This window comes from Rhinopithecus bieti, unplaced genomic scaffold, assembly GCF_001698545.2.
Source record: "Rhinopithecus bieti isolate Rb0 unplaced genomic scaffold, ASM169854v2 scaffold_947, whole genome shotgun sequence".
Lineage (NCBI taxonomy): Eukaryota > Metazoa > Chordata > Mammalia > Primates > Cercopithecidae > Rhinopithecus > Rhinopithecus bieti.
Window position 1 is genome coordinate 5755086 of NW_016803664.1, and position 24973 is coordinate 5780058.

At 47.8% G+C, this 24973-nt stretch overlaps 2 protein-coding genes across 2 annotated transcripts in view; one reads left to right on the forward strand and one right to left on the reverse strand.

Annotated features, from left to right (window-relative positions):
* The first annotated feature begins 7386 nt into the window (after window positions 1-7386).
* Window positions 7387-17227, forward strand: MYL2 (myosin light chain 2). The gene is made up of 7 exons (XM_017847430.1): window positions 7387-7577; window positions 8909-8998; window positions 12294-12369; window positions 13791-13895; window positions 14733-14811; window positions 14909-14957; window positions 16873-17227. Exons 1-7 carry the CDS (start codon window positions 7575-7577, stop codon window positions 16969-16971), a joined length of 501 nt encoding a protein of 166 aa, XP_017702919.1. The 5' UTR covers window positions 7387-7574; the 3' UTR covers window positions 16972-17227.
* Window positions 17228-21360: 4133 nt separating this feature from the next.
* CCDC63 (coiled-coil domain containing 63) overlaps window positions 21361-24973 on the reverse strand; it is a 56738-nt gene continuing 53125 nt past the window's right edge. The window contains 2 exon segments of the mRNA XM_017847438.1: window positions 21361-21565; window positions 24461-24664. Of these exon segments, the coding sequence (XP_017702927.1) occupies window positions 21420-21565; window positions 24461-24664 (350 nt within the window). The 3' untranslated portion in view covers window positions 21361-21419.

Here is a 24973-nt window from a genome sequence, read left to right on the forward strand (position 1 = left end):
AAAAAAAAAAAAGTGTGTATATATATATATATATATATATATATATATATATATATCCTTTCTCCCAAAAAAGTTTGTCGGGTTTTTGTTGTCACTGGCACCTCTGGTGCACTGGGCGTGTATTAAATGTGCCAGTTGCACGGCCTGGCTCAGCTTGAGGGGAGGCCACGCCAGCCTCCATCAGTGAGGTAGGGACTGCAAAGGAGGTCTCCAAGGCCACCATAGAGTGGGAAAATTCAGGTGGCTGGGGCACGTATGTGCACGTGTATGAGTTATGATACCATTAACGTGAAAATGTGTATCTCTGTTTGCATGGTATGACATCATTATTGTGAAAAAAGTATATATTTGTGTGTGCATGTCTGTGTGTGTGTGTGTGTGTGTGTGTGTGTGTATCAGAGAGAAAGAGAGAGACAGAGAGTTGGGAAACCTAAATGCAATGTGATATGCTGGATTAGATCTTGGCACAGCACAAGGATAGTGGAAAGCCTGGTGAAATCCAAATCAAGCCAGGAGTTTGGTCAATAGTAATGCATCAATATCAGTTTCCTTCTTGTAACCGATGTATTAGGGTCATGTAACATCATGTGTTAACATCAGGGAAACTGGGCCAGGGGAGAGGAGAACTCTGCCACTTTTAATATAAATTCTTAAATACAATTTTTATTTTTAAAATGTCTGGAAGGAATCTGCTGAAGTTCTGAAATGGCAAAACTAATCTACAGGGCTAGAGGCCAAGAGGTGCTGACTTTCAGGAGGGTTGGCTGGGAAGGGACACTAGGCAAAGCTCTGGGGCTGGAATGTTCTGCGTCCTGGCCCGGCTGGTGGTTACACAGTGTGCGCCTGTGTAGAAACTCATCTCACTGGACACTTAAGACACATGCACTTTGCAATCTCAATTTTAAAAGCAAAGAATAAAAGGTAGCATCTGAAAGGCTTCACAGGAAACTGCAAACGCTGTTCCTCTTAGAGAGGCTCTGGTTGTCATGATAGGAAGCGGACGTTTTAGTCAATATCTTCTGTAACGTGTTCAGTTATTTTATAGTAAGAATGTGCTTGCTCTCATTATATTAATGTAATTTTATGGGCGTGGCGTGTAGCATGCACAGAGACAAGTGCACAGATCATAAATGTGCAGCCCATGACACACCCAGATCAGGATCCGTGACATTCTCAGTTCTCCCAAGATGTCCCCTAATTACTTATCATAAGTTCTGCTCTCAATGGATGTTCTATATATATATATTTTTTTTTTGGTTAAACTTGGCAATCCCATTCCTAATGTTCCCTCCTCATCACTACCCTTCTCTATCCTGACTTCTCACAGCTCAGATTCATTTTTTACCTGTTTATTCTTCCTTTTTTTTTTTTTTTTTTTTTTTTTTGAGACAGGGTCTATCTAGCTCCATCACCCGGGCTGGAATGCAATGGAGTGAACACAGCTGACTACAGCCTCAACCTCCCTGGCTCAAGTGATTCTCCCACTTCAGCCTCTCGAGTAGCTGGGAATACAGGTGTGCACCACTACACCCAGATAACCTTTGTAATTTTTTTTTTGTAGAGACAGGATTTCACCATGTTGCCCAGCCTGGTCTCCAACTCCTGGGCTCAAGTGATCCACTCGCCTCAGTCTCCCACAGTGTTGGGATTACAGGTGTGAGCCACAGAGATCAAATGTGTCTTAATGCACACTCTGATTTAATCCTCATAACAGCCCTAGGAGGTGAGTACTATTATAATCACACTTTACAGAGGAGGAAACGGAGACTCAGAGAGAAGAAGCTTATCTAAAGTCACATTGCTGGCCTGGATGCAAACCTTGGCTACTCCGATCACAAAGCCCTGAGCTACCACGTCAGGCCAATCAAAACTAAATATTCCCCTAGTTCTCAATCTGGCAGATGATCAATATCTTGTCAGGCTTAGGGTCTGTGTGTCCGAGCCCTCTGTTCTCTGTTTCCTTTTTGTCTGTGTTACCAAGAAGTACAACACCAGCCTGACTTTTCCACTAGAGTTATGTTCTTTCTGCTCAGAAGTAGGCCAAGTATTCTCTTAATCCTTGGAGTTTGTGAATCTTGCCGGGATGCACCTTCGTGTGTGTTTTTCCTTATCCTTCCAGCTTGGAGTTTGGGAGTTCTTTCATCCCACAGATTTTGTTCTCTTTTGTGCTGAAGAACATTTTCTTGTATTACTTGCTCACTTTTGGCTTCTGTTTCTGGAATGTTTTTTATTTGCATTTCTTTGTTATTTTGCTTCATGATATTCCCAAGATATCATCTTCTAGGCCACTATTTAAATTGCAACAAAACTAACCTTTCCTGCAATTCATTCACTTCATTTTTAGTTTGAAAATCAGGTCTTAAAGCTCTAGGAAGTCATTTTGGGTTTCACTTGAATTAAGGTTTTTTTGTTGGTTTGTTTTATTTTTTATTTATTTATTTATTTATTTATTTANGCTTTAAAAAATAATGAAATTAATACACTGCTCTATTTTCGAAAATGAAGACTGTTGAACATAAATTTCCACTTTTCTTGAATTTAAGCTTAATATGTATATATCTCCCCTTACTTTGCATGAAGCTTTACTGATGTACATCACGCCTGGCACATAGTGGGGCTCAAATAAATATCTATATGTAAATTCATGTTCTTCGATTTGGGGTTAAAATCATTCTTACTTAAAAGCAGTGCGTACCTATGAAGAATACTCACATATTTTCCCTCTCTTCATCTCTTCTTTTAAAATTGTCAATGGGGCCAGGCACGGTGGCTCACGCCTATAATCCCAGCACTTTGGGAGGCTGAGGCAGACAGATCACTTGAGCTCAGGAGCTCAAGACCAGCCTGGCCAACATGGTGAAACCCCATTTCTACCAAAAAAATACAAAAATTAGCCGGGCACAGTGGCGGGTGCCCATAATCCCCGCTACTTGGGAGGCTGAGGCAGGAGAATCGCTTGAACCCAGAAGGCGGAGGTTGCAGTGAGCCGAGATTGTGCCACTGAACTCTAGTCTAGGTGACAGAGTGAGACCTTGTCCACAACCCCCCGACCAAAAATAAAAAGATGAAAGCGGAGGAGTCAGAGAGGTTGGATTCAGAGGTTGGAGTGATGTGGACCATGAACCAAGGAATGTGGGGACCTCGTGGTCCACAACGAATGTCGGTGCCTCATTCCCTACTTCGTGGTCTGCATCGCTCCAACCTCTGAATCCTCCGAGGTGGAAAAGGCAAAAATTGGGTTCTCCCCAGGAGGCTTCAGAAGGAACACAGTCCTATTTGTGACTGCAAGATATTAAATGTGTTGCCAGGTGTGGTGGCTTGAGCCTGTAATCCCAGCACCTTGGCAGGCCGAGGCAGGAGGATGGCTTGAGCTCAGGAGTTCAAGACCAGCCTGGGCAACATAATGTGACCCCGTCTCTACCAAAAAAACCTTTTTAATTAGCCGAGCGTGGTGGTACATGACTATAATCCCAGCTACTCGGGAGGACAAGTGAGGAGGATCACTTGAGCCTAGGAGTTTAAGGCTGCAGTGAGCTATGATCGTGTCATTGCACTCCAGCCTGGGCAACAGAGTGAGACCCTGTCTGTTTTAAGTCACCAAATCGGTAATATTTTTATAGCAGCAATAAGAAACAAATACACTTGGGTTTCTGATTCTTCTAGAAGGTGCTATTCTGATGGATCGGCCCACTGTGCTTCTCTCTGGCTTCTGATACCTCAAGTGAGCAGTTATTTTTCTATTCAGTGGGACTTAGGTCTGGTTGCTGGAAACTTATTAGCTGTAGGAATCCCACAGATAGCAAAAAGGCAGGGGTCTCAGGTCCTGTGGGCCTGTGCTTCACAGCAAGAGGCCTCCACCACCCAGCCTCGGGGGCACAGCATCCCCACCCGCCCACTCGCTCCCTCCCCAGCCCCTGCGGTCTTGAGGCTGATGCTGAAAGGAACCCCTGAAGTCTTCGCAGAACCAACACCCAAGTCCTCCCTGGATTCTCCAGTCCCAGGGCCTTGTCCCTGGTCTTGTGGGCTCCCCAGGGCAACACAACCCATTGGTGAGAGAGACTTTGGATCTCTGGCTCTCTCAACAGACCCCAAGGCCTAATCCACAGCCCATGGGTTCCACGTCCCAGCAGCCACGTGGTTCCATGCCCCATTCAGGCTGCCATGTTCCCAGAATCCCTAGACACAATCTCACTTAATCCTCCCAGCAGCCTCATGGGGGTGTGTGATCTCCATTTTCCAGGTGAGGAAACTGAGGCCCGAGAGGGTGAGTGCCCTGTTTGACAACCCCTCTTGCTATCCAGCCAGAATTATTCCCCTAGTACCCCTTTTGGAGGCCTGGCTGTACAGGCGTCCCTCAGGAACACACCCCCCCACTTGCCTCTGGAGGCCCAGCCCATCCTAATCCCCACCCCGGGGCTTCCCACCCCCATCATACACTCTCCACATCTTCTGTGGCTGCAACAACCTTTTCACTTGGCCAGTTAGAGCTACTGACTCCTCGCACAGGGTTTTAACGAAAATCCATGGTGTGCTATTAGCTAGGGAAACATTTATTCCGGTGTTGTCAGAAAACCTTGGACAGAAAAGCTCCTCTTGATGTGTGCGCTATACATATGTGGATGCCTGTGCGTGCACGTGTCTGTGTGCCTCTATGCATGTGCAGACATGTTTTTGTCTGTGCACGCATGTGCCTACACACACACATGAACACATCTTTTGTTATTAAAGACTCTGTTAGAAGAGTTTCCTGGGTAATTCTAACCCATGTATGACTGCAGAGAAGAAAAAAAACCCACACCTTTTTTTTGTCACAGCCGTAAATGGTCCTTGGGTTTGTGTGCCCCAAAATTGAGATTTTTTTTCCACCTGAGAAGGGGAGTGAGTGATAGCTACCATTTACCAGGTGTCACCTCCTTTTACCCTCCGGAAAACCTAATAAGAAAACTGATTTTTTTTTTTTTTTTATGTTCTGGAAAACTCCAGCCCCAAGGGGACTTCTGTTCCTCAAAGCCTCCAGATTCTCCCTGCCTTGAGGCACGTGCTGTCCCTGCTGCCTGGAGCCCCCTTTGCAGACTCTGCTTAGAGGAGCCCACCTGTGTCCCCATCTGCGGCTCTCACCTGGCCACTGCCATCCCTCTGTCTCATCCCTGCATGAGATCCGTCACTCTGTCTCATCCCTGCGTGAGATCCGTCACTGCCTGGAATTGTCTGGGTTGTGCATTTGTTTACTTTCTCTTTGTCCATCTTCCCCTCACACTTATGCACCTCAAGGGCGGGAAATTTGTTGCTTTGCGCTGGGCTCCATTAAGGGGAAAGAATGCTGGTTCAACCATCAGCCCTGTGCCCACACCACTGGGAGGGCAGAGGGACATTCTCCTTCTTAGAGGTGTGGCCTCTGGCACTCAGTCCTGCCACCCACGGCCACTAAATAACCACAATGATTCCAAGCCCCGAGTTCTTGCTCCCTGAATCCCAAGGCTGTCTTTAAGGGCATAGGAGGATGGCCATCTTTTGTTGTTTTGGTTTGGTTTGGGGGTTTTTTTGTTCTTATATTTGAGATGGAGTCTCGCTCTGTCACCCAGGCTGGAGTGCAATGGTGCGATCTTGGCTCACTGCAACCTCCGCCTCCTGGGTTCAAGCAATCCTCCTGCCTCAGCCTTCCAAGTAGCTGGAATTACAGGCAAGCACCACCCCGCCCAGCTAATTTTTGTGTTTTTAGTAGAGACGGGGTTTTGTCATGTTGGCCAGACTGGTCTTGAATTACCTGACCTCAGGTAATCCACCCGCCTTGGGCCTCCAAAGTGCTAGGATTATAGGGTCTGAGCACCTGCCCGTCTTATTTTTTTTTTTTTTTTTTTTTTTTTTTTTTTGAGACAGGCTGGAGGGCTGGAGTGCAATGGTATGATCTCGGCTCACTGCAACCTCTGCCTCTCAGCTTCAAGAGATTCTCCTGCCTCAGTCTCCTGAGTAGCTGGGACTACAGGCCCATGCCACCACACCTGGCTAATTCTTGTATTTTTAGTAGAGACAGTTTCATCATGTTGGCCAGGGTGGTCTTGGTGATTCACCCACCTCAGCCTCTCAAAGTGCTGGCATTTCAGGTATAAGCCACTGCACCCAGCAGGAAAGCTGTCTTGAGTAAAAGTATTATATAACAACACCTTGCATTCTGAGAGCAGCTGCTGTTTTCAAGGCCCTCAAAGAGCCTGGACTCTGGAGACAAAGGGGCCTCCAAAGGGGTCCATGCCCAGCTCCATCACTGTGTGACCCTGAGCAGCTCACTTTGCCTCTCTGAGCTTTTGTTTCCTCATTAGTAAAATGGGGGCACGGATGATGAGATGGTCTCCACCCTCTAGGGTGGCTGGAAAATTGTGTGTGGGAGCCATGAGCACATGGTGTCCGGCACGTGCCAGCGCTCAGTCAATGAGATTTGTCATTTCTTCAGTCAACAAAAACTCATTTTTGAGCTGCTGCTGTGTGCGTCACAAGCTGGGAGCTGGGGAGACAGTCAGTGGTGAGGGAAACTGAAGTGATCCCTGCCCTCTGAGCTGACGCTCCACAGGCACCGAACAAAATGAGTGAGTGCACTGCAGGCAGTGTTCAGGACCGCCTCACGCTGTGCAGAGAAACAAAGCCGAGAAGGGAGATCTGAGGGCAGCAGGTGCGTGGCTGTGTTATTTGTTTTGAGACAGGGTCTTGCTCTGTCACCCAGGCTGGAGTGCAGTGGTGTGATTGTGGCTCACCACAGCCTCAACCTCCTGGACCCAAGTGATCCTCCTGTCCCAGCCTCCTGAATAGCTGAGACTATAGGCATGCACCACCATGCGCAGCTAATTGGTTTTTTGTTTGTTTGTTTGTTTGTTTGTTTTGTTTTTGTGGGGTTTTTTGGGTTTTTGTTAGTTTGTTTTTGTAGAGACAGGCATCTCCCTACGTTACCCAGGCTGCTCTCAAACTCCTGGGTTCAAGCGATCCTCCCACCTCAGCCTCCCACAGTGCTGGGATTTCAGGCATGAGCCACAGTGCCAGCCTCCATGGTTATTTTAAATAGGGTGGATGGGGAGGCTTCACTCAGGAGATGACATCTGAGCAAAGATGCAATGAAGGAGGTGAAGGAAGGAGCTGTGCAATGACTGACGGAAAGGCATTCCAGGTAGAAGGCACACAGGTGCAAAGGCCCTGAGGCCAGATCCAGGCTGATAAAACAGAGCATTTTAGCAGTCTCCTCTCCCTGCCATTTTCTTTCTCAAAATTGACAAGCACAAGTGTCCCCGGCCCAAGTACTGCAGAGAGCGCAGCATCTCTCCCCGTGACCATGACCCAGCTACTGCCTCTTTAACCTTGAATGCCTTTTTGGGGGCTCACGTGTCACCCAGTGGCGAGTGAGCCACCCTTACTTCAGAAGAACGGCATGGGGTGGGGGGGCCTTAGGTGGTGCCCGCCTCACCTATGACTGCCAAAAGCGGTCATGGGGTTATTTTTAAACATGGGGAGGAAGTATTTATTGTTCCCGGGCTGCGGAGAGCTGGGCGGAGTGTGGAATTCTTCTCGGGAGGCAGTGCTGGGTCCCTTCCACCATGGTGAGTACAAGGGCTCCAGGAGGTGATGATGCCGGGTGGGCGAGGAGGGGAAGCCACTACAAGCAAGGGACCACGGCGGAGGCGCAGGAAGGCGGCTCTCAAAGCCTCCAGCCCCTTGTGGAAAAAGCCCCGCTGACTGAGCGCGCACAGAGGAACCCCAATCAATGCCCCGATAGACCACAAATAACAGCAGCTCCTGGGGACTCACAAACACAAAATAAGAGAGTTGGCTTTTTTATGGCTTGTCTACTGACCTCTCAAGGAATCAATAACTCCCAGGGCTTGCAAAATGGGATTGAACGCTTTTAAGGATCAAATTGTAATTCTTTTCTCTTGTTCAGGCAGCTGGGAAAAAAGAATGTTTTTGTTTTCACCTTTTGAACTTGCAAATTTAAAACCTTTCTTCCTGTGCTGTTGGGTTGTGTGTCCCCCTCCTGAAGTGGGCAGCTCCCAAATCAGGGTCAGCGCAGGATGGAGAGTGGTTAGGGGCAGGAACTCTGGAGTCAGAATGCCCAAGTTCAACTCTCCAAGTTCAATACCCAAGTTCAACTCCAGCTCTGCCTTTTGTGTGTGTGTGGCTGTGCGATCTTGGGCAAGTGACCAAACCTCTCTGAGTCTCAGTTGCCTCTCCTGTAAAATGGGGATGATAATAATAGTATCCACTTGACAGAGCGGTTATGAGAATTAAATAATAATACATACGTAGAGTATTGAAGCATTTGCTGTTATTGAAAGTCAGAGAGAAGGGGGGTGGGGAAGAAAGGTCAACTCGCTCTTATCTGCCCTGTTGACGTGGTGCAAGGACAGGGCATTCAGAGAGGAGGTTTTGCTGCTGTTTGGATCAAGGGAAAATTGTGGGGTGTGGGGCGGTTGGGTTTTAACACCTTGAAGTTTCATTTCATCTTGGCATTCATCATGGCTTAGTGAGCCTGACTTTTCTTTCCCTCCAATCAATTCTCCTTCTATGCATTACTGAGCTTTTTGTGAAATGCATGGGAACAAAAGCGGCTGGATCCTGCAGGGACGATCTGTAGGTGTGGCCTCCATCCCCAGGGACACACCTGTGGCTTCTCCTAGTTAATGAAGGAGCCACTACAAGATGCACAAACGCTTATGATCCCCTGGGACCAGGGCTCTGGAGAAACTTTATGTCGTGTCCTTTGCTCCCTCCAGCGTCACTGTTTTGAGACCTGAGTGTGGACGCTGTACCCGCATTTCACAGATGGGCAGCTGAGCCTTGCAACAGAGATGAACTCACCCAGAGAAGGGGCCTGACCTAGTTTTTTGACTCCCAGCCTCTCACTCTTTTAATCGATGCTTTTTCCCCCCAGGCACCTAAGAAAGCAAAGAAGAGAGCCGAGGGCGCCAACTCCAACGTGTTCTCCATGTTCGAACAGACCCAAATCCAGGAATTTAAGGAGGTGGGTGCAGCTGTTGAATCATCCACATGGAAGGAAATCCCACCCGTGAGGGAGAACCTTCCTTTTGTTCCATATTCCCAGCAGGGACTTTTCATTAGACGCCTCTGTCCTCCAAACAATCCCAAATTCAGCCTGAATGGATGTGTAAATTTTTAAAAGAAACTGTTTTTAATAACTTCGCTGATTATCAAAGTAAAATATATTCCTTGTTGAAAATGTCGGAAAATTTTCAGAAAAGCACAAAAAAGGAAATAAAACTACCTACAATTCTATTACCCAGAGATAATCAGTTCGCATTTTGGTATATACCCTTCAAGCCATTTTTGTTATCTATGTATATGTGTGTTAAACAAAATTATAATCTTCTGTGCCCACTGATTACTACCTGCATTTTTTTCTTTGAGAAATTCACCATTAACATTTCCTATCATGTATTGAAACCATTTTCCGATGGTTAAAGAAGACATTTGTTTATAATGTTTTACTATTATAAATAACACCTCTTTGCTTGTATCTCTGGTTACTTCTTGGGAGTAAAGTCCTAAAAGCAGAACTGTTGGGTCAAAGGAACTTAAAACAACAACAACAAAAGAACTAAAAACAGGCGGAACTGCTGGTCCGAATTGCCCCCCAAAATCACAGCACTAATTCCTATGCCCAGCAGCCTCAAGAAGAGAGTGCCTTTCCCCACATTTCCATCAACGCTGGGTATTAATAGTCACTAATTTTTTTGCCAGTCTGAGAGGTAAAAAGCAGTATCTTCTGGGTTTGAAATGTTACAGTCTTTGATTATTAACCACTAGCCCCGTTTGAAACCCCATCGAATTCGATGGCAATGGACCTTATGAAGAGAACCCAAATACCAATTAGACCAAACTGCACACAGGCTTGGAAGGACAGGCTCAGAATTCATTTTCCAGCAGTCGTGAGGGCTCACACTGACTCATCCACATTACTACCTGGCTGTCCAGAGGGAACTATGCTAAAATGATGCTAAAGAGACCAGTCTGCTTTTGTGTGTGTGTGTGTGTGACAGAGTCTGGCTCTGTCACCCAGCCTGGAGTGCAGTGGCACAACCATGGCTCCCTGCAGCTTCAACCTCCCAGATTAATCAATCTTCCCACCTCAGCCTCCTGAGTAGCTGGGACCACCAGTATACACCACCATACCCAGTTAATTTTTGTGATTTTTGTAAAGATTGAGTCCCCCTGTGTTGCCCAGGCTGGTCTCAAACTCCTGGGCACAAGCAATTCTCCTGCCTTGACCTCCCAAAGTGCTGGGATTACAGGCGTGAGCCACTACACCCTGCCCTAGCGTGCTTTATATCAAAGGGGAAACCATTTGGGGCTTCCAAACAGGAAATGAACAGTTGTACCTTTTGTCCTCACTAACATTCAGATTGCAGGAATGCTGTGTCCCATAGGGAAAGAGAAATTCCTGAGACAAGTGTCATATCTGAACTTGAGATAGTCACCTTCCAGGGAGAAAGCTACACCCGCCTCTTTTCGCAGCCTCCGGAATCAGCTGTGGGGAGTGTGGGCAGGGGATGCAAAGAGCTCAAAACACGTAGCCAGGATTCCCCATTTGGTTTTGTTTGTTTGTCTGTTTGTTTGAGTAAATGGGATTACAGGTACTCACCATCATGCCTGGCTAATTTTTTTGTATTTTTACTAGAGACAGGGTTTCACTGTGTTAGCCAGGCTGGTCTCAAACTCCCAGCCTCAAGTGATCCTTCTGCCTCGGCCTCCAAAGTGCTGGGATTACAGGCATGAGCCACTGCACCTGGCCTAAAGCTATTATTTTTTTTAAAAAGCTAAAAACTGGTGTCTCATCCGGCCTCCCCACTCCCTAGCCTGCCCTGTCTGTAAAATGGGACCAGTAATCTGTGTCAGCTGGTGGCCAGGGAGGTTCTCAGAACTTTATAAATGCCCAAGTATTTCACAAATGAGGAATCATGGGCCAGGCACAGTGGCTCACACATGTAATCCCAGCACTTTGGGAGGCCGAGGTGGGCAGATCACTTGAAATCAGGAGTTTGAGACCAGCCTGGCCAACATGGTGAAACCCTGACTCTACTAAACAAAAATAAGCTGGGCATTGGTGGTGCGTGTCTACAGTCCCAGTTACTCGGGTGGCTGAGGCAGGAGAATCGCTTGAACCCGGGAGGTGGAGGTTGCAGTGAGTCGAGATCGCACCAGATTGCACTGCAGCCTGGGCGACATAGCAAGACTCTTTCTCATAAATAGCTTTATAGAGGTATAATTTGCATACCATAAAATTCATCTTTTAAGTGTGCTGTTTTGTGGTTTGTAGTATACTCACAAAGTTGTGCAGCCATCACCACTATCTACTTTCAGAATATTTCCATCACCCCAGAAAGAAACCTCATACCCATTAGCAGTCACTTCCTGCTCCTCCCTCTCCCACCAGCCCCTGGCAACCGCTAATCCATTTTCTGTCTCCATGAATTTCCTGTTCTGGACATTTCATAGAAATTGAATCATACAATACATGGTATTTGTGTCAGACTTCTTTCACATATGTTTTAAGGCTCATCCATGCTGTAATCTTTGTAGGAATTTCCTTCCTTTTTATGGCTGAATAATATTCCATTGTATGGACAGACCACATTTGGTTTATCCATTCATCAGCTGATGGACATGTAGGTTGTTTTCAGTTTTGGGCTACTGTGAACAATGCTGTTATACACATTTGTGTTCAGGTTGTTTTTGTTTTTGTTTTTGTTTTCCAAGATGGAGTCTTGCTCTGTCATCCAGGTTGGAATTCAGTGGCATGATCTCAGCTCACTGCAAGCTCCGCCTCCCGGGTTCAAGCAATTCTCCTGCCTCAGCCTCCCGAGTAGCTAGGATTACAGGCATGTGCCACCATGCCTGGCTAATTTTTCTGTTTTTCATAGAGATGGGGTTTCACCACGTTGGCCAGGCTGGTCTTGAACTCCCGACCTCAAGTGACCCACCAGCCTAGGCCTCCCAAAGTGCTGGGATTACAGGCATGAGCCACCATGCCCAGCCTTGTGTACAGGCTTTTATGTGGACATGTTTTCAATTCTCTTGGGTATATATCTAGCAGTGGAATGTCTGGGTCATATGATAACACGAGGCCTAACATTTTGAAGAAATTGTTGGATTATCTTCAATTGTTGACTTTTGATCTGAGGTCCTGCAATGATCTTTGAAGATCCCAGAATCCACTCCTGCCAAGTCCTTGGCCCAACCTCTTGGTCAACTCTGCCAGTTTCTCCCAGGCTGAGCTGCCAATCACTTCCCTTCCACAGGCCTTCACTATCATGGACCAGAACAGGGATGGCTTCATCGACAAGAACGATCTGAGAGACACCTTTGCTGCCCTTGGTATGTCGCCCCCTCTAGCCCTGCGGGAGGGTCTCTTTATCTCACATCCGTGAGGAGCACGAGGTGGGACCATCAGAAAAGCCCAAGATGGTGTCATTTCCCAAAGAAACAACTCCACCACAACTGCTCTTTCAGACAAATTTCAGGGGATGGGAAAGAAGTGTTTCGTCTTTGAGTGTCTTCAGATATCTTTTTTCTCTTGAAATAACTTTTTTGTGTGATTTTGAATGCAATGTCAGCTCACAACAGAAAATGGGGAAAAATGCAGAAAAGTATAAAGGAGAAAATGACATCACCCAGAAGGTCATATTCCACTGTGAACATTCCAGTCTCTTTCCTCTAAGTCTTTTTAGACATGTCTGTTAGGTTTGGGTTTTAGTTTTTTAAATTATTGGACTCATTCTCTTTTGAATTCATCTTCTAAATGTATCATCTCAACAGTGTGAGCACAAGTACATGGAGTTTCTTCAAAATATACATGTCTAATCTGCTACCCACCACCACCACTTACTCCTGACCTTAAAACTCAGGGCAACCATACATAGCTGTGCAGACAGTGCACTGCACAATTCTACAGGGAGCTATTCACATTTGTAGTGAGTGTAGCTTTTTATACTTAAAACATACATTGGTTTAAAAGTGACAGATTTTCTTGTTTGCACAAAGGTAGGCTTGTGGCAGGACTAGAGCAGGTAAATCAGAACCTCTAAGGCTGTGGGTTACAGCAGGTTTAACTTGAAAAAATTCCCTCACGTGATCCTGATCTGTCTCTCCTGCCTCCAACTGTGAAGAGCTAATTTACAATACGAGCCTTTCCCATTTGAGTGAAAATTGAAAATATCTGCATCAAATGTTCCAGGTTCTGAAGACACTATTTTAAATATAACGAACCGGCTGGCATGGTGGCTCACACCTGTAATCCCAGCACTTTGGGAGGCGGAGGCTGGAAGATCACTTGAGCCCAGCACTTCGAGACCTGCCTGGGCAACATGACAAAACCCTGTCTCTCCAAAAAACTACAAAAATTAGCCAGGCACGGTGGCATGCACCTGCAATCCCAGCTACTTGGGAGGCTGAGGCACGAAAATCGCTTGAACCTGGGAGATGGAGGTTACAGTGAGTCAAGATTGTACCACTGCACTCCAGCCTGGGTGACAGAGCCAGACCCTGTCTCAAAGAAAAATAAATAAATAATGAACCCCTTCCCACATCAGATGTTAGGGTTGCTTCCAGTCATTTGGTTATTATAAATAACACTATAAAGAACATCTTCTCACATGAGATCTTTGCCTCCATCCTCCCCATCTCCAATTATTTCTAGACTAGATTTCTTGAAGTGGAATCCCAGGAGCCAACGGCAGTGTCATAATGGCTCTTTCTCCCCCAGCTCCGAGTCCCTGAGTGTGTGTTTCCCACCCTAGGGCGTGTGAACGTGAAAAATGAAGAAATTGATGAAATGATCAAGGAGGCTCCAGGTCCAATTAACTTTACTGTGTTCCTCACAATGTTTGGGGAGAAACTTAAGGGTAAGGTCGTGTGTGTGTGTGTCTCTATGTTTCTTTGGGGGGCTGGCAGAAGATGGTTAACTTTAAAAGAGATAAAGCACCATTGGAAAAAATAATGAAAACAGCAACTTGGCTGGGCGCAGTGGCTGATGCCTGTAATCCCAGCACTTTCAGAGGCCGAAGCGGGTTGATCACTTGAGGTCAGGAGTTCAAGAGCAGCCTGGCCAACATGGTGAAACCCCATCTCTACTAAAAACACACAAAAAATTAGCGGGCATGGTGGTGTACACCTGTAGTCCCAGGTACTCAGGAGGCTGAGGCAGGGGAGAATCCCTTGAACTGGGATGGCGGAGGTCGCAGTGGGCTGAGATTGTGCCACTGCACTCCAACCTGGGTAACAAAGTGAAACTCTGTCTCAAAACAAAACAAAACAAAACACAGCAACTAACATTGCTCCAGGACTTAACCTAAGTCAGACCTCATGCTAACCACTTTATACGCATTACCCCACTTAATAGCAACTAGGAGGTACGCTCTATTCTTATCCTCAGTTTACAGATGGGGAACTGAGACTAAGAGACAGAAAGTCACTTGTCTGAGGCCACACAGCTAGCAAGTGCCAGAGTTAAGATTCGAATCCCAGGCTTTCGAATCTAGATGATGTTTGGCCTTGGGTTCTCAGCCCTCTCTTTCAAAATACAGAGGCTCAGTGATCAGCTGAAGGCAGGGTATTTTTCCTCCATGCAAAGCAGCCTTGCTCTGGCCCCTTCATCTCCGGGGGAACTTGGGCCCAGCTGCCTGGGGTGCCAGTGGTTCCCAGCCACCCCCAGTACATGTAACCCCTGTGTTCCGTTTCAGGAGCGGACCCTGAGGAAACCATACTCAACGCATTCAAAGTGTTTGACCCTGAAGGCAAAGGGGTGTTGAAGGCTGATTAGTGAGTGGGGTCTGTGGGGAGTAGGGGGGTTCCCTGCTTGCCCCCCTGCCCCACTACACACGCACAACTGACACCAACACCTGTCCTCTCTCTGCAGCGTTCGGGACATGCTGACCACGCAGGCGGAGAGGTTTTCCAAGGATGAGGTAATGGGGTCCTTCAAGCACTCCCTGTACCCCAGCTCCTGGGTTCTCCCTCTGGGGGGCTCCATCTCCCCCTCTTGTCTAAAGCACCCCTGACCTCACACTGACAGGGAACCAGCTATCGTCTTCCGAGCCCTGGCCTCATTTCATTCTCTGCCACCCTATGAGGTAGGGACTAGCATAACCCCCATTTTACAGATGGGCAAACTGAGACCCAGGGAAGTAAAGTCACTTTAAAATAACAACAATCACACCTGTAATCCCAGCACTTTGGGAGGCCGAGGCAGGAGGATCACTTGAGGCCAGGAGTTTGAGACCAGCCTGGCCAACATGATGAAACCCTGCCTCTACTAAAAATACAAAAATTAGCTGGGCATGGTGGTGGACGCCTGTATTTCCAGTCACTCAGGAGGCTGAGGCACAGCACGAGAATCGCTTGAACCAGGGAGGCAGAGGTTGCAGTGAACCAAGATCACGCCACTGCACTCCAGTCTGGGCAAGAGAGCAAGACTCCATCTCAAAAATAAAATAAAATAAGATAACAAAACTAATAGTAAATGCCAGGACCTGGATTCAAACCTAGGTCTATGTGACTGCAGGTTCTGCCTTCCTCACGATGCATAGAGACCTGCTTAGAACATGAAATCATTGTGGTGTGAAGGGCTGCCACATACTGTCATGTGAGTTGTGCACTGAACAACTCTTCTAGATGTCAGTTTCATAAAACTGACATCTAGAAAATACACAGTCATCAGACTGTGTATTTGTTGCAACAGCTTTCCAGAACTGGCAGTAAACTGTCTGGTAATAATTTTTTTTTAACTCAGTGACCTTTTCCTGGCAGATGCGGTAGTGAGTTTGGTAGAAGGGGCATTTTTGCTAATTTGCCAAAACTTCTGTATGAGCAAGCAATGGTGCCGTCAACCTTATTAGTGAACCTTAATGAGTTGATTTTAAATGCCCCCTCATAGCCTCACAGGCCTCTCTCCATCAAGTTCCACATTTTACTAAAAATTGTATGTAGATTTCCCCTCCCCAAAAATTCAAGCAGCTAAAAGGGCTGCCTTCACCTTCCACCTGCTGTGGGCTTTGAACAAGCTCCTTAACCTCACTGCACCTCAATTTCCTCATCTGTAAAGTGGGAATGATAATAGAAGCTACCTCATAGGAGACTGCAAGGATTTGACACGTTAATGTGGGGAAAGTGTGAACTTGTGGCAAGGGCAATACAAGTGCTGGCTATGAATAGCCAGTATAGTTTTAAAAAAATAACTAGCCAATGCTTTTTAAATGGGGAAAGTATGTGTAAAAACAAAAATCTAGATTTCTGACGCCCTGGTTCCTGTGGCCACCTTCATGTCACCTTTCTAGATTGCCATGTGTCTCCATTTAGCCACAGGACCTATCCTGCTCCCTTAAATCACCTGCCTGGCCCCTTGGAACTCTTGAGTTTGTGATCCTGGTTGAAGGCTGGGTTTCCAGGGACATCTCTGCATGATGTTTACTTGGGAGGGCCCCTGAGGTCAGGGAAGAACAGGGAAGGGCAAGGAAGGAAAAGTGCATGAAGGAAGAAGTTGAGCCAAGATTCAGGCCCAAAGATCAGCACCGCTGACTCCCCAGGGCGGGAGCTCATTCGCTAGCTCTCCTGGGAGGCACCAAGTTGGGTGAGATGGCTGCGCCTTTATACCCCCACACCAATCCCATCCACTGGCTGTGGGCTGCCTCAGAAAGGGCATGACCTTGGGTGAGGGGGCCCTGCAGCAGCTGGGGAAGTCCTTCTCTGGAGGACCCTCTGAGTGGCCCATGTTCCCATCCCCCACCCGAGCTACCCGTCCACTCAGGCCCCGCCCACAACCCCCCACCCTCTGTCTCAGTTCCCCTCCCCTCATCCTCAGCATGTCTTGCTGGCTCATTGCAGATTGACCAGATGTTCGCCGCCTTCCCCCCTGACGTGACTGGCAACTTGAACTACAAGAACCTGGTGCACATCATCACCCACGGAGAAGAGAAGGACTAGGAGGGGGCTGGCTGCTGTGCCCTGGGCTCAGTCTTTGCAGAGTGGTCCGTGCCCTCATCTCTCTCCCCCGAGTACTGCCTCTGTCCCCACCTTGTCTGTTAGCTGTGTGGCTGCCCCATTTATCCAACTCCATCTTCTTTGCAGTCTGGGTGGCTACAGATAACCTCATGGCCGCACATCCTACAGATGGAAATCCATCCAGAGGCCGTGTTCCAATAAACAGGAGGTTGTGTATTTGGTCATGACATTTCTCTGACAGATAGTGCCTTGAGTAAGGAAGGCAAAAGCAGATGAGCTAGTGACAGCCTTGCAGTCATTATTGAATCGTGGTGACTCTTTATTTAAGGTAGACCTTTGCAGCCACTCAAAACTGTTTCTATTAAGGACCATGTTTTACTGGAATGTTACTTGGATGACCACAGCCGTCTCTTCCAAAGAGCTCAAGCATTTAGAGGGCCTTGCTTCCATGACATCCTTCCCTTAGGATGCCATCGGAATGCCTCTCCTGCCAGTGACAGTGACAAGAAGGAAGTGGCCTGACACATGGTAGGAACACAGCTCCTTCAACAGTAATCACACCTACCAATCCTAAGAGAGTGATTTCTAGTTTCAGATAAAGTAGAAGTTGTCTGTACTTCTTCCCTAGCAAACTAGGGGAGTGATACTGACTTCTGACCCTGTCTGGGGCCCAGGCCTGGATGTGAGTTGACCCTTGATTTTGAGTGACCACAGTCATGGTTGAAGCATTCAGGTCTATTATGGCTGGAAGATTCCCAATGTAAGAAACAAATAGGGCCACGTGTGGTGGCTCATCCCTGTGAAGCCTGCACTTTGAGAGGCTGAGGCAGGAGGATCACTTGAGCCCAAAAGTTTGAGACCAGCCTAGGCAACATAGTGAGATCCAATCTCTACAAAAAATAAATAGCCAGGCATAGTGGTGTGCACCTGTGGTCTCAGCTACCCAGGAGGCTGAGGTGGGAGGATCGCTTGAGCCCAGGAGGTTGAGGCTGCAGTGAACTGCACTCCAGCCTGGGTGGCAGAGTGAGACTCTGTCTCTTAGAAAAGGAAAAAGAAAAAAAAAAGAAAAAGAAATAGGTTCAAATAACTAAGTCCAAGGGCTTCAGGCACAGTTGCATCCAGGAGCCCAGGCAGTGCCCTCAGAGGCTGGGGAGGCCTCTGTTTCCTGTCATGTTGCTCTGCTCTCAGCAGCGGCAAAATAATTAAGAGCAGTTCCTGCCCCCTTTCCAGCCCCTTGGCAATCCTAGAAGAGCATACTCCTCTCTCTCCCAACTCCACACAAACCTCAGAACAGGGCCTCATGGGATCCCTCTGGGGCACCTGACCCCTGAACCAATCACCATGGACTGGCAAAGGCAGTGCTCTGATGGATGGACAGGCCTGGTTCAACTGATCAGCCCTGTGCTGGGGTTGAAATCAGAGCCCTCCTGAACCATATGGCCTGGAGATGGGAGGGAAGATTCCCCGGAGGAAAACCCGAGAAGCAGCAGGGAGTGGACTTCAGGCACTTCAAGTTTTCAAGAGAATTCCAAGAACCCTCCCAGCACTTTGGGAGGTCGCGTCGGGCGGGTCGCTTGAGTTCAGGAGCTCGAGACCAGCTTGGCTAAAATGGCAAAACCCCATCTCTACCAAGAATGCAAAAATTAACTGGGCATGGTGGCACACGCCTGTAATCCCAGCTACTCAGTAGGCTGAGGCAAGAGAATCACTTGAATCCGGAAGGAGGAGGTTGCAGTGAGCTGAGATCACTCCAGCCTGGGCGACAGAGCCAAACTCCATCTCAAAAGAAAAAAGAGAGGCCGGGCGCGGTGGCTCAAACCTATAATCCAGCACTTTGGGAGGCCGAGACGGGCGGATCACGAGATCAGGAGATGGAGACCATCCTGGCTAACACAGTGAAACCCGTCTCTACTAAAAAATACAAAAAACTAGCCGGGTGAGGTGGCGGGCGCCTGTAGTCCCAGCTACTCGGGAGGCTGAGGCAGGAGAATGGCGTAAACCCGGGAGGCGGAGCTTGCAGTGAGCTGAGATCCGGCCACTGCACTCCAGCCCGGGCGACAGAGCGAGACTCCGTCTCAAAAAAAAAAAAAAAAAAAGAGAGAATCCCAAGAACCTAAGAACACAGCCCAAGCCAATGACGTGATGGGAACAAGCTGAAATTTGGTGAGAGAGTGGAGCTGGGGTCACAGTGAAGGCAGGAGGGCCCAGGAGGCCAGAGGAGCCAGTTAGGGACAGTCCTCAAGGCTTGACAATGGCAACAGTGCCACCCGTGGCAGGAGCTCAGGGCTGAGCCAGTGACAGAATGAACTCAACTGTCTCCTGGCTGCAGAGACCTGGGGCCCCTTTCAAAGCAGGCTGCGTGGGCAGGGACCCAGGGGAGTCACGGCCCCACCCCATGACCCAGGACGCCCCACATCCACACCCTGTGGTGACCCTTGCCCCTCACAGCCTCCCTGCACTCCAGAGTCAGTCCAGGCTGAGAGCCTCATACCCGGGCTCCTGTGGTCAGAGATGCAGTCTGGCACCAAGAAGGCGGGACTCAGGACACTCCAGGGCAGTGCGTGGTTCTGGGCAAGACACTCTGCACTCAGCTCTGCAGTGATATGCTCACCCACGACAGACACACGCAGAGACAGAGACATACAGAGACACACAGAGAGATACAGAGATGCACACAGATACACAGTGAGCTGAGATCACACCACTCACTGAGCTGAGATCACTCCAGCCTGGGTGACAGAGCCAAATTCTGTCTCAAAAAAAAAAAAAAAGAAGAAAGAGAATCCCAAGAACAGGAACAGACATGCAGAGACACACAGAACACACAGAGACAGAGATGCAGGGACATACAGAGATGCACACAGAGATACAGAGACACACACAAATACAGACATGCAGAGACACACGGAACACACAGAGACAGAGATGCAGGGACATACAGAGATGCACACAGAGATACAGAGACACACACAAATACAGACATGCAGAGACGCACAGACAGGGACACACAGAGACATACAGAGACACACACAGGTGCAGACAACCAGAGACACACAGAGACAGAGACACAGAGACAGAGATGCACACAGATACAGACACGCAGAGACACACAGATACACAGAGACACACACAGGTGCAGACACACAGAGACACACAGAGACAGAGACAGAGGCATACAGAGATGCACACAGATTCTGAGATACACACAGGTACACACATATGGACATACAGAGACACACTCAGATACACAGAGATACAGACACACAGACATATATACAGACATACAGATACAAACACAGAGACACAGACTTAGAAAGACAGATCTACACACATGTACACACAGACACACCCACAGAAGCAGATCCAGCATGCCCCCAGCTCCCATTTCCCATCTGCAAGTGTTTGCCACACCTCGGGTGGCCAGCGGCATCTCAGGATCCACACTTTGGCTCCAGCATGGCCCCTCCCCCAGGCTAGCCCGTTACACCTGGTGGACCGCATCTGCATCTGTGTCTCTGCATGTCTGGGGGTGGCCTGTGTTGGTCTCCAGCTCAGAGACACACACAGAGATATAGAGATGCACACAGATCCAGACATGCAGAGACACACAGAGACAGAAACAGACATACAGAGACATACAAAGAGATACAGAGACACATAAATACACACAGAGACACACAGATACAGACACACAGAGACATACAGAGACACACCCAGGTGCAGACATGCAGAGACACACAGAGACAGAGACACAGAGACAGAGATGCACACAGATACAGACACGCAGAGACACACAGATACACAGAGACACACACAGGTGCAGACACACAGAGACACACAGAGACAGAGACAGAGGCATACAGAGATGCACACAGATTCTGAGATACACACAGGTACACACATATGGACATACAGAGACACACTCAGATACACAGAGATACAGACACACAGACATATATACAGACATACAGATACAAACACAGAGACACAGACTTAGAAAGACAGATCTACACACATGTACACACAGACACACCCACAGAAGCAGATCCAGCATGCCCCAGCTCCCATTTCCCATCTGCAAGTGTTTGCCACACCTCGGGTGGCCAGCGGCATCTCAGGATCCACACTTTGGCTCCAGCATGGCCCCTCCCCAGGCTAGCCCGTTACACCTGGTGGACCGCATCTGCATCTGTGTCTCTGCATGTCTGGGGGTGGCCTGTGTTGGTCTCCAGCTCAGAGGTGTCCAGGGGCCTTCATGGCCTCACACGGTTCCCACCCCCGTTCCCGCTTTTACTTCTCACTCCTCGGTCCCAGCCCAGAGGTGGCCCCAGCACCCAAAGCCCTTAGTAATGCGTGTGACAGGCATGAGGCTACAGAACAAAACATTTATTTTTTCAGTTATTGTGCAAAGGTGGCCCCATCCATGCACCTCACAAGGTTACCCTCTTCCTGGACCTGCTGTCATCCACTTTCTCAGGCAGGCTGTCTCCGCGCACTTCCTTACTCCGATTCTCCTTCAGGATATAATTGTCGAGAATCAGCTGCCGAAGGCTGCCGTGATCCAGGGGCTGTTCCACTGCACCAAGACCAGGTTTGTGTGAGGTGCTGGGAAATCAAACCCAGGGCTCGGGCTTCCTTCCCAGTGACTCTGTCTCTCTGCCCAAGGCAGGGATGGCCAAGCCTGGTTTGGCATCCCTCCGTAGCATTGGGGAGTGGAGCCTGGAAATTCTCAGGTTTCAAGGAGGGGAGAATGAACAGAAATATACTTCTCGGGGCTGCCCAGACAATGGCTAGTTTTCCTCCTAGACAAGGATGTGACGAATATTTGGTTTAATGTTAAGGAGTTAGGGCCACCATGTGCAGTTGTTCAGGATGTGCACTACACAAAGACACTTAGAGGAGAGGGGTAGATGAATGGGTTGAAATCCAGCCCCCACTTGATTGTTGAGCCATAGCTACCCAGAAGGGGCACCTTTTTCTAATTAATCTACCCAAAAGTGGCCCCTCTTCTAATTCACACCTGTAGGCCGTAGAGGCCAGTGGGCTGGGAGAAACTAAAGTTCATCAACATTCCCGTGAACAGAGGTGAAGACGGTATCTGTACATTTCCGACCTTGTGAGGACAACCCACCAGCAGCTCTGCCCACCTCTCCCCTCAACGTTTTAGGAACTGAAAGGGCGGTGGAAGTTGTGCTGAGATGGGTGTCATCTGGCCTAGCTTTCACTCCTGCCGCATTTCAGTCTCTTCAGCTGAAACACACAGGATCTCCGTGTGTGCATGTGTGTACGCATGTGTTGTGTGCGTGTGTGTGTGTGCACGTGTGCTTATTGGGGGTCTATCCCTTCATCCTTGGCACACTTGAAATGCTGCTCAGAGAAATGGCGGCAGCTTTTTAAAAATTGATTTTTTTCTCTACTTACTAAAGTCATGCAAGGTCATTGTAAGAGAAAATTTCAAACAATACAGAATTGTTTAACTTAGAAATGCAACGTTATCTGCAAACCACCATCCACAATCGTCCACTGTAACAGGTGGCTTATACACCTCTGGATTTTTATGCATAATCTAGAAACCTTCCTCCTTCCCTTTCTCTCATCGCCCCTCCCTCCCTTCCTCCTCCTCCTCCTCCTCTTCCTGCCTCTGAGCCTTCCTCTTTCTCTCCCTCTCCCTCCCCCTCTCTCAGATATCTTATATCTCTTATTATGTATCAGGGTTGTGAAGTGCTGTCCTGTGCATGGTGAGATTTTTAGCAGCATCCTTGGCCACTAGATGACAGCAACACCATCACTTTCAGTTGTGACAACCAAAAATATCTTCAGATATTGCCAAATGTCCCATAAAGGGTAAATCACCCCTGACTGAGGACTACTGGCAAAGAATATATATATATATACACACACACACACACACACACACACACACACATACACACATCTCTATATATACATATACACACATGCACATATATACACACATATCTATATATACACATATACACACACGCACATCTATATACACACACACCTATACACATATACACACACGCACATGTATATACACACACATATCTATATATACACATATACACACAGCACATATATATACACACACATACACACATCTGTATATACACATATACACACACGCACATATGTACACACACATCTATATATACACATATACACACACACACATATATACACACACATCTATATATACACATATACACACACGCACATGTATATACACACACATACACACATCTATATATACACATATACACACACGCACATATGTACACACACATCTATATATACACATATACACACGCACATATATACACACACATCTATATATACACATATACACACATGCACACATATACACACACACACCTATACACATATACACACATATATGTACACATACGTGTGTGCGTGTACACACGCATGTGTGTGCCTGTGTATTGCACGCGTATGTAGAGAACGTTTTTCGAAAAATGGGATTATACAATACAGTACTTCTCAGGATGCCCAGACAATTGTCGTGCAACTGACTGTTTTCCCTTTTTGTCTTAATATCAAGGGCGTCTTCCTAGTCTCTTCATATTGGCCCCATGCCTCATTTTTGGGGCTGCTTAGAATTCCACTGCATGGGTGGATGAGCTGTACCTTATTTAACCAACCTCTAAGGGGTGGGCATTACACTTGTTTCCAGTTTGGAGCTGCAGTGAACAGCCTCCACTCCTCCGCCTTTCACCTTCGACCCTTGAATAAGTCCTTCTGGAAGGATCGGTTCCCATATATGTGGCCAAACTGCTCTCCAAAAAGCAGGTGAGGCCAATTTGATTCCCACCTTCAGAGTGAAGGCCTGGCTCCCCGCATGAGGGGGATGAATGAGTTTCCACCTTGGAAAAGAAGAAGATCAATGGGCCAGTATTGGAAGAATCACGGTTGACCATTTCGCTTCTGGCATGGACCAGGTTGAAGCTGCTTCAACCGTGGGGTTAGGGGACAAAAATGGGGGCCAAGGATGGGTCCTAGAGGCACAGTGGGTCAGGGAAAGGGAGGTCATAGGCGAGTGAGACTCAGGAGCATAGATAGCGTGAGCGTGAGACACAGAGTCTGGGAACTATGTCTACCCATAACTTGCCAATTTGTAAACTTTTGATATTTTAAGGTTCATTTTAAATGATCAAAAGGTAGTTTTGACTTTTAAAAATATCCAAAATAACTGAACTTCAGGATCTGTGTCACCCTAGCATCATAGAGAGAAAAGTCCCCAAGCAAATGATACCAAGTGACCACAACCAAGATGGCACCCAAGGGAACTGGCAGGCCACAAGGGCTCATAAAGAGGGGAAAACGAGGTTCAACACTGCAGACCCTCTCGGGCGCCTGGACAAGGCCTCCCCAGACCTAAAGGCACAGGTTTCCCAGCAACCTGTGCAGATTGAGAGAGAGAACTCACCATCATCCAACCTGTCGCTGAAGGGGTCAGCCCCCAGCACTGGGGGGATGACTTTGATGGGTTCTGGGGGCTTGAGGAGGGCAGAGCCACCCCAGAAAGGGTTGACGAAGGGTTGTGGGATCTCAGCCTCTGCCCCTTCCACATCCAGGATGCGCCTATAGGTCTCCAACAGCAGCAGGTCATTGGTCTTCTTTTCAATGATGGCTGGAGAACAAAAAGTAGGACCAAGATGGCTGCTGAGAGACCTGGGCCTGGGGGTGCTGGGGGTGGCGCCCCCCACTGCAGAGGGTGGGGAGGAGCAGGAAGTACAGGAGGTGCGGGATCTGACCTCTGACAAGGACAAGGCTTTCTCCTGGGTGTCACCATGCATTCTCAACAGGACAACATCACTCCTCACCCTTAGAGGCTGAAATTTGGTTCTTGAGAGAAAAATAATTGACTGTTTTTGTTTTTGTTTTTGTTTTTGTTTTTGTTTTTGTTTTTATAGACAAGGTCTGGCTCTGTTGCCCAGGC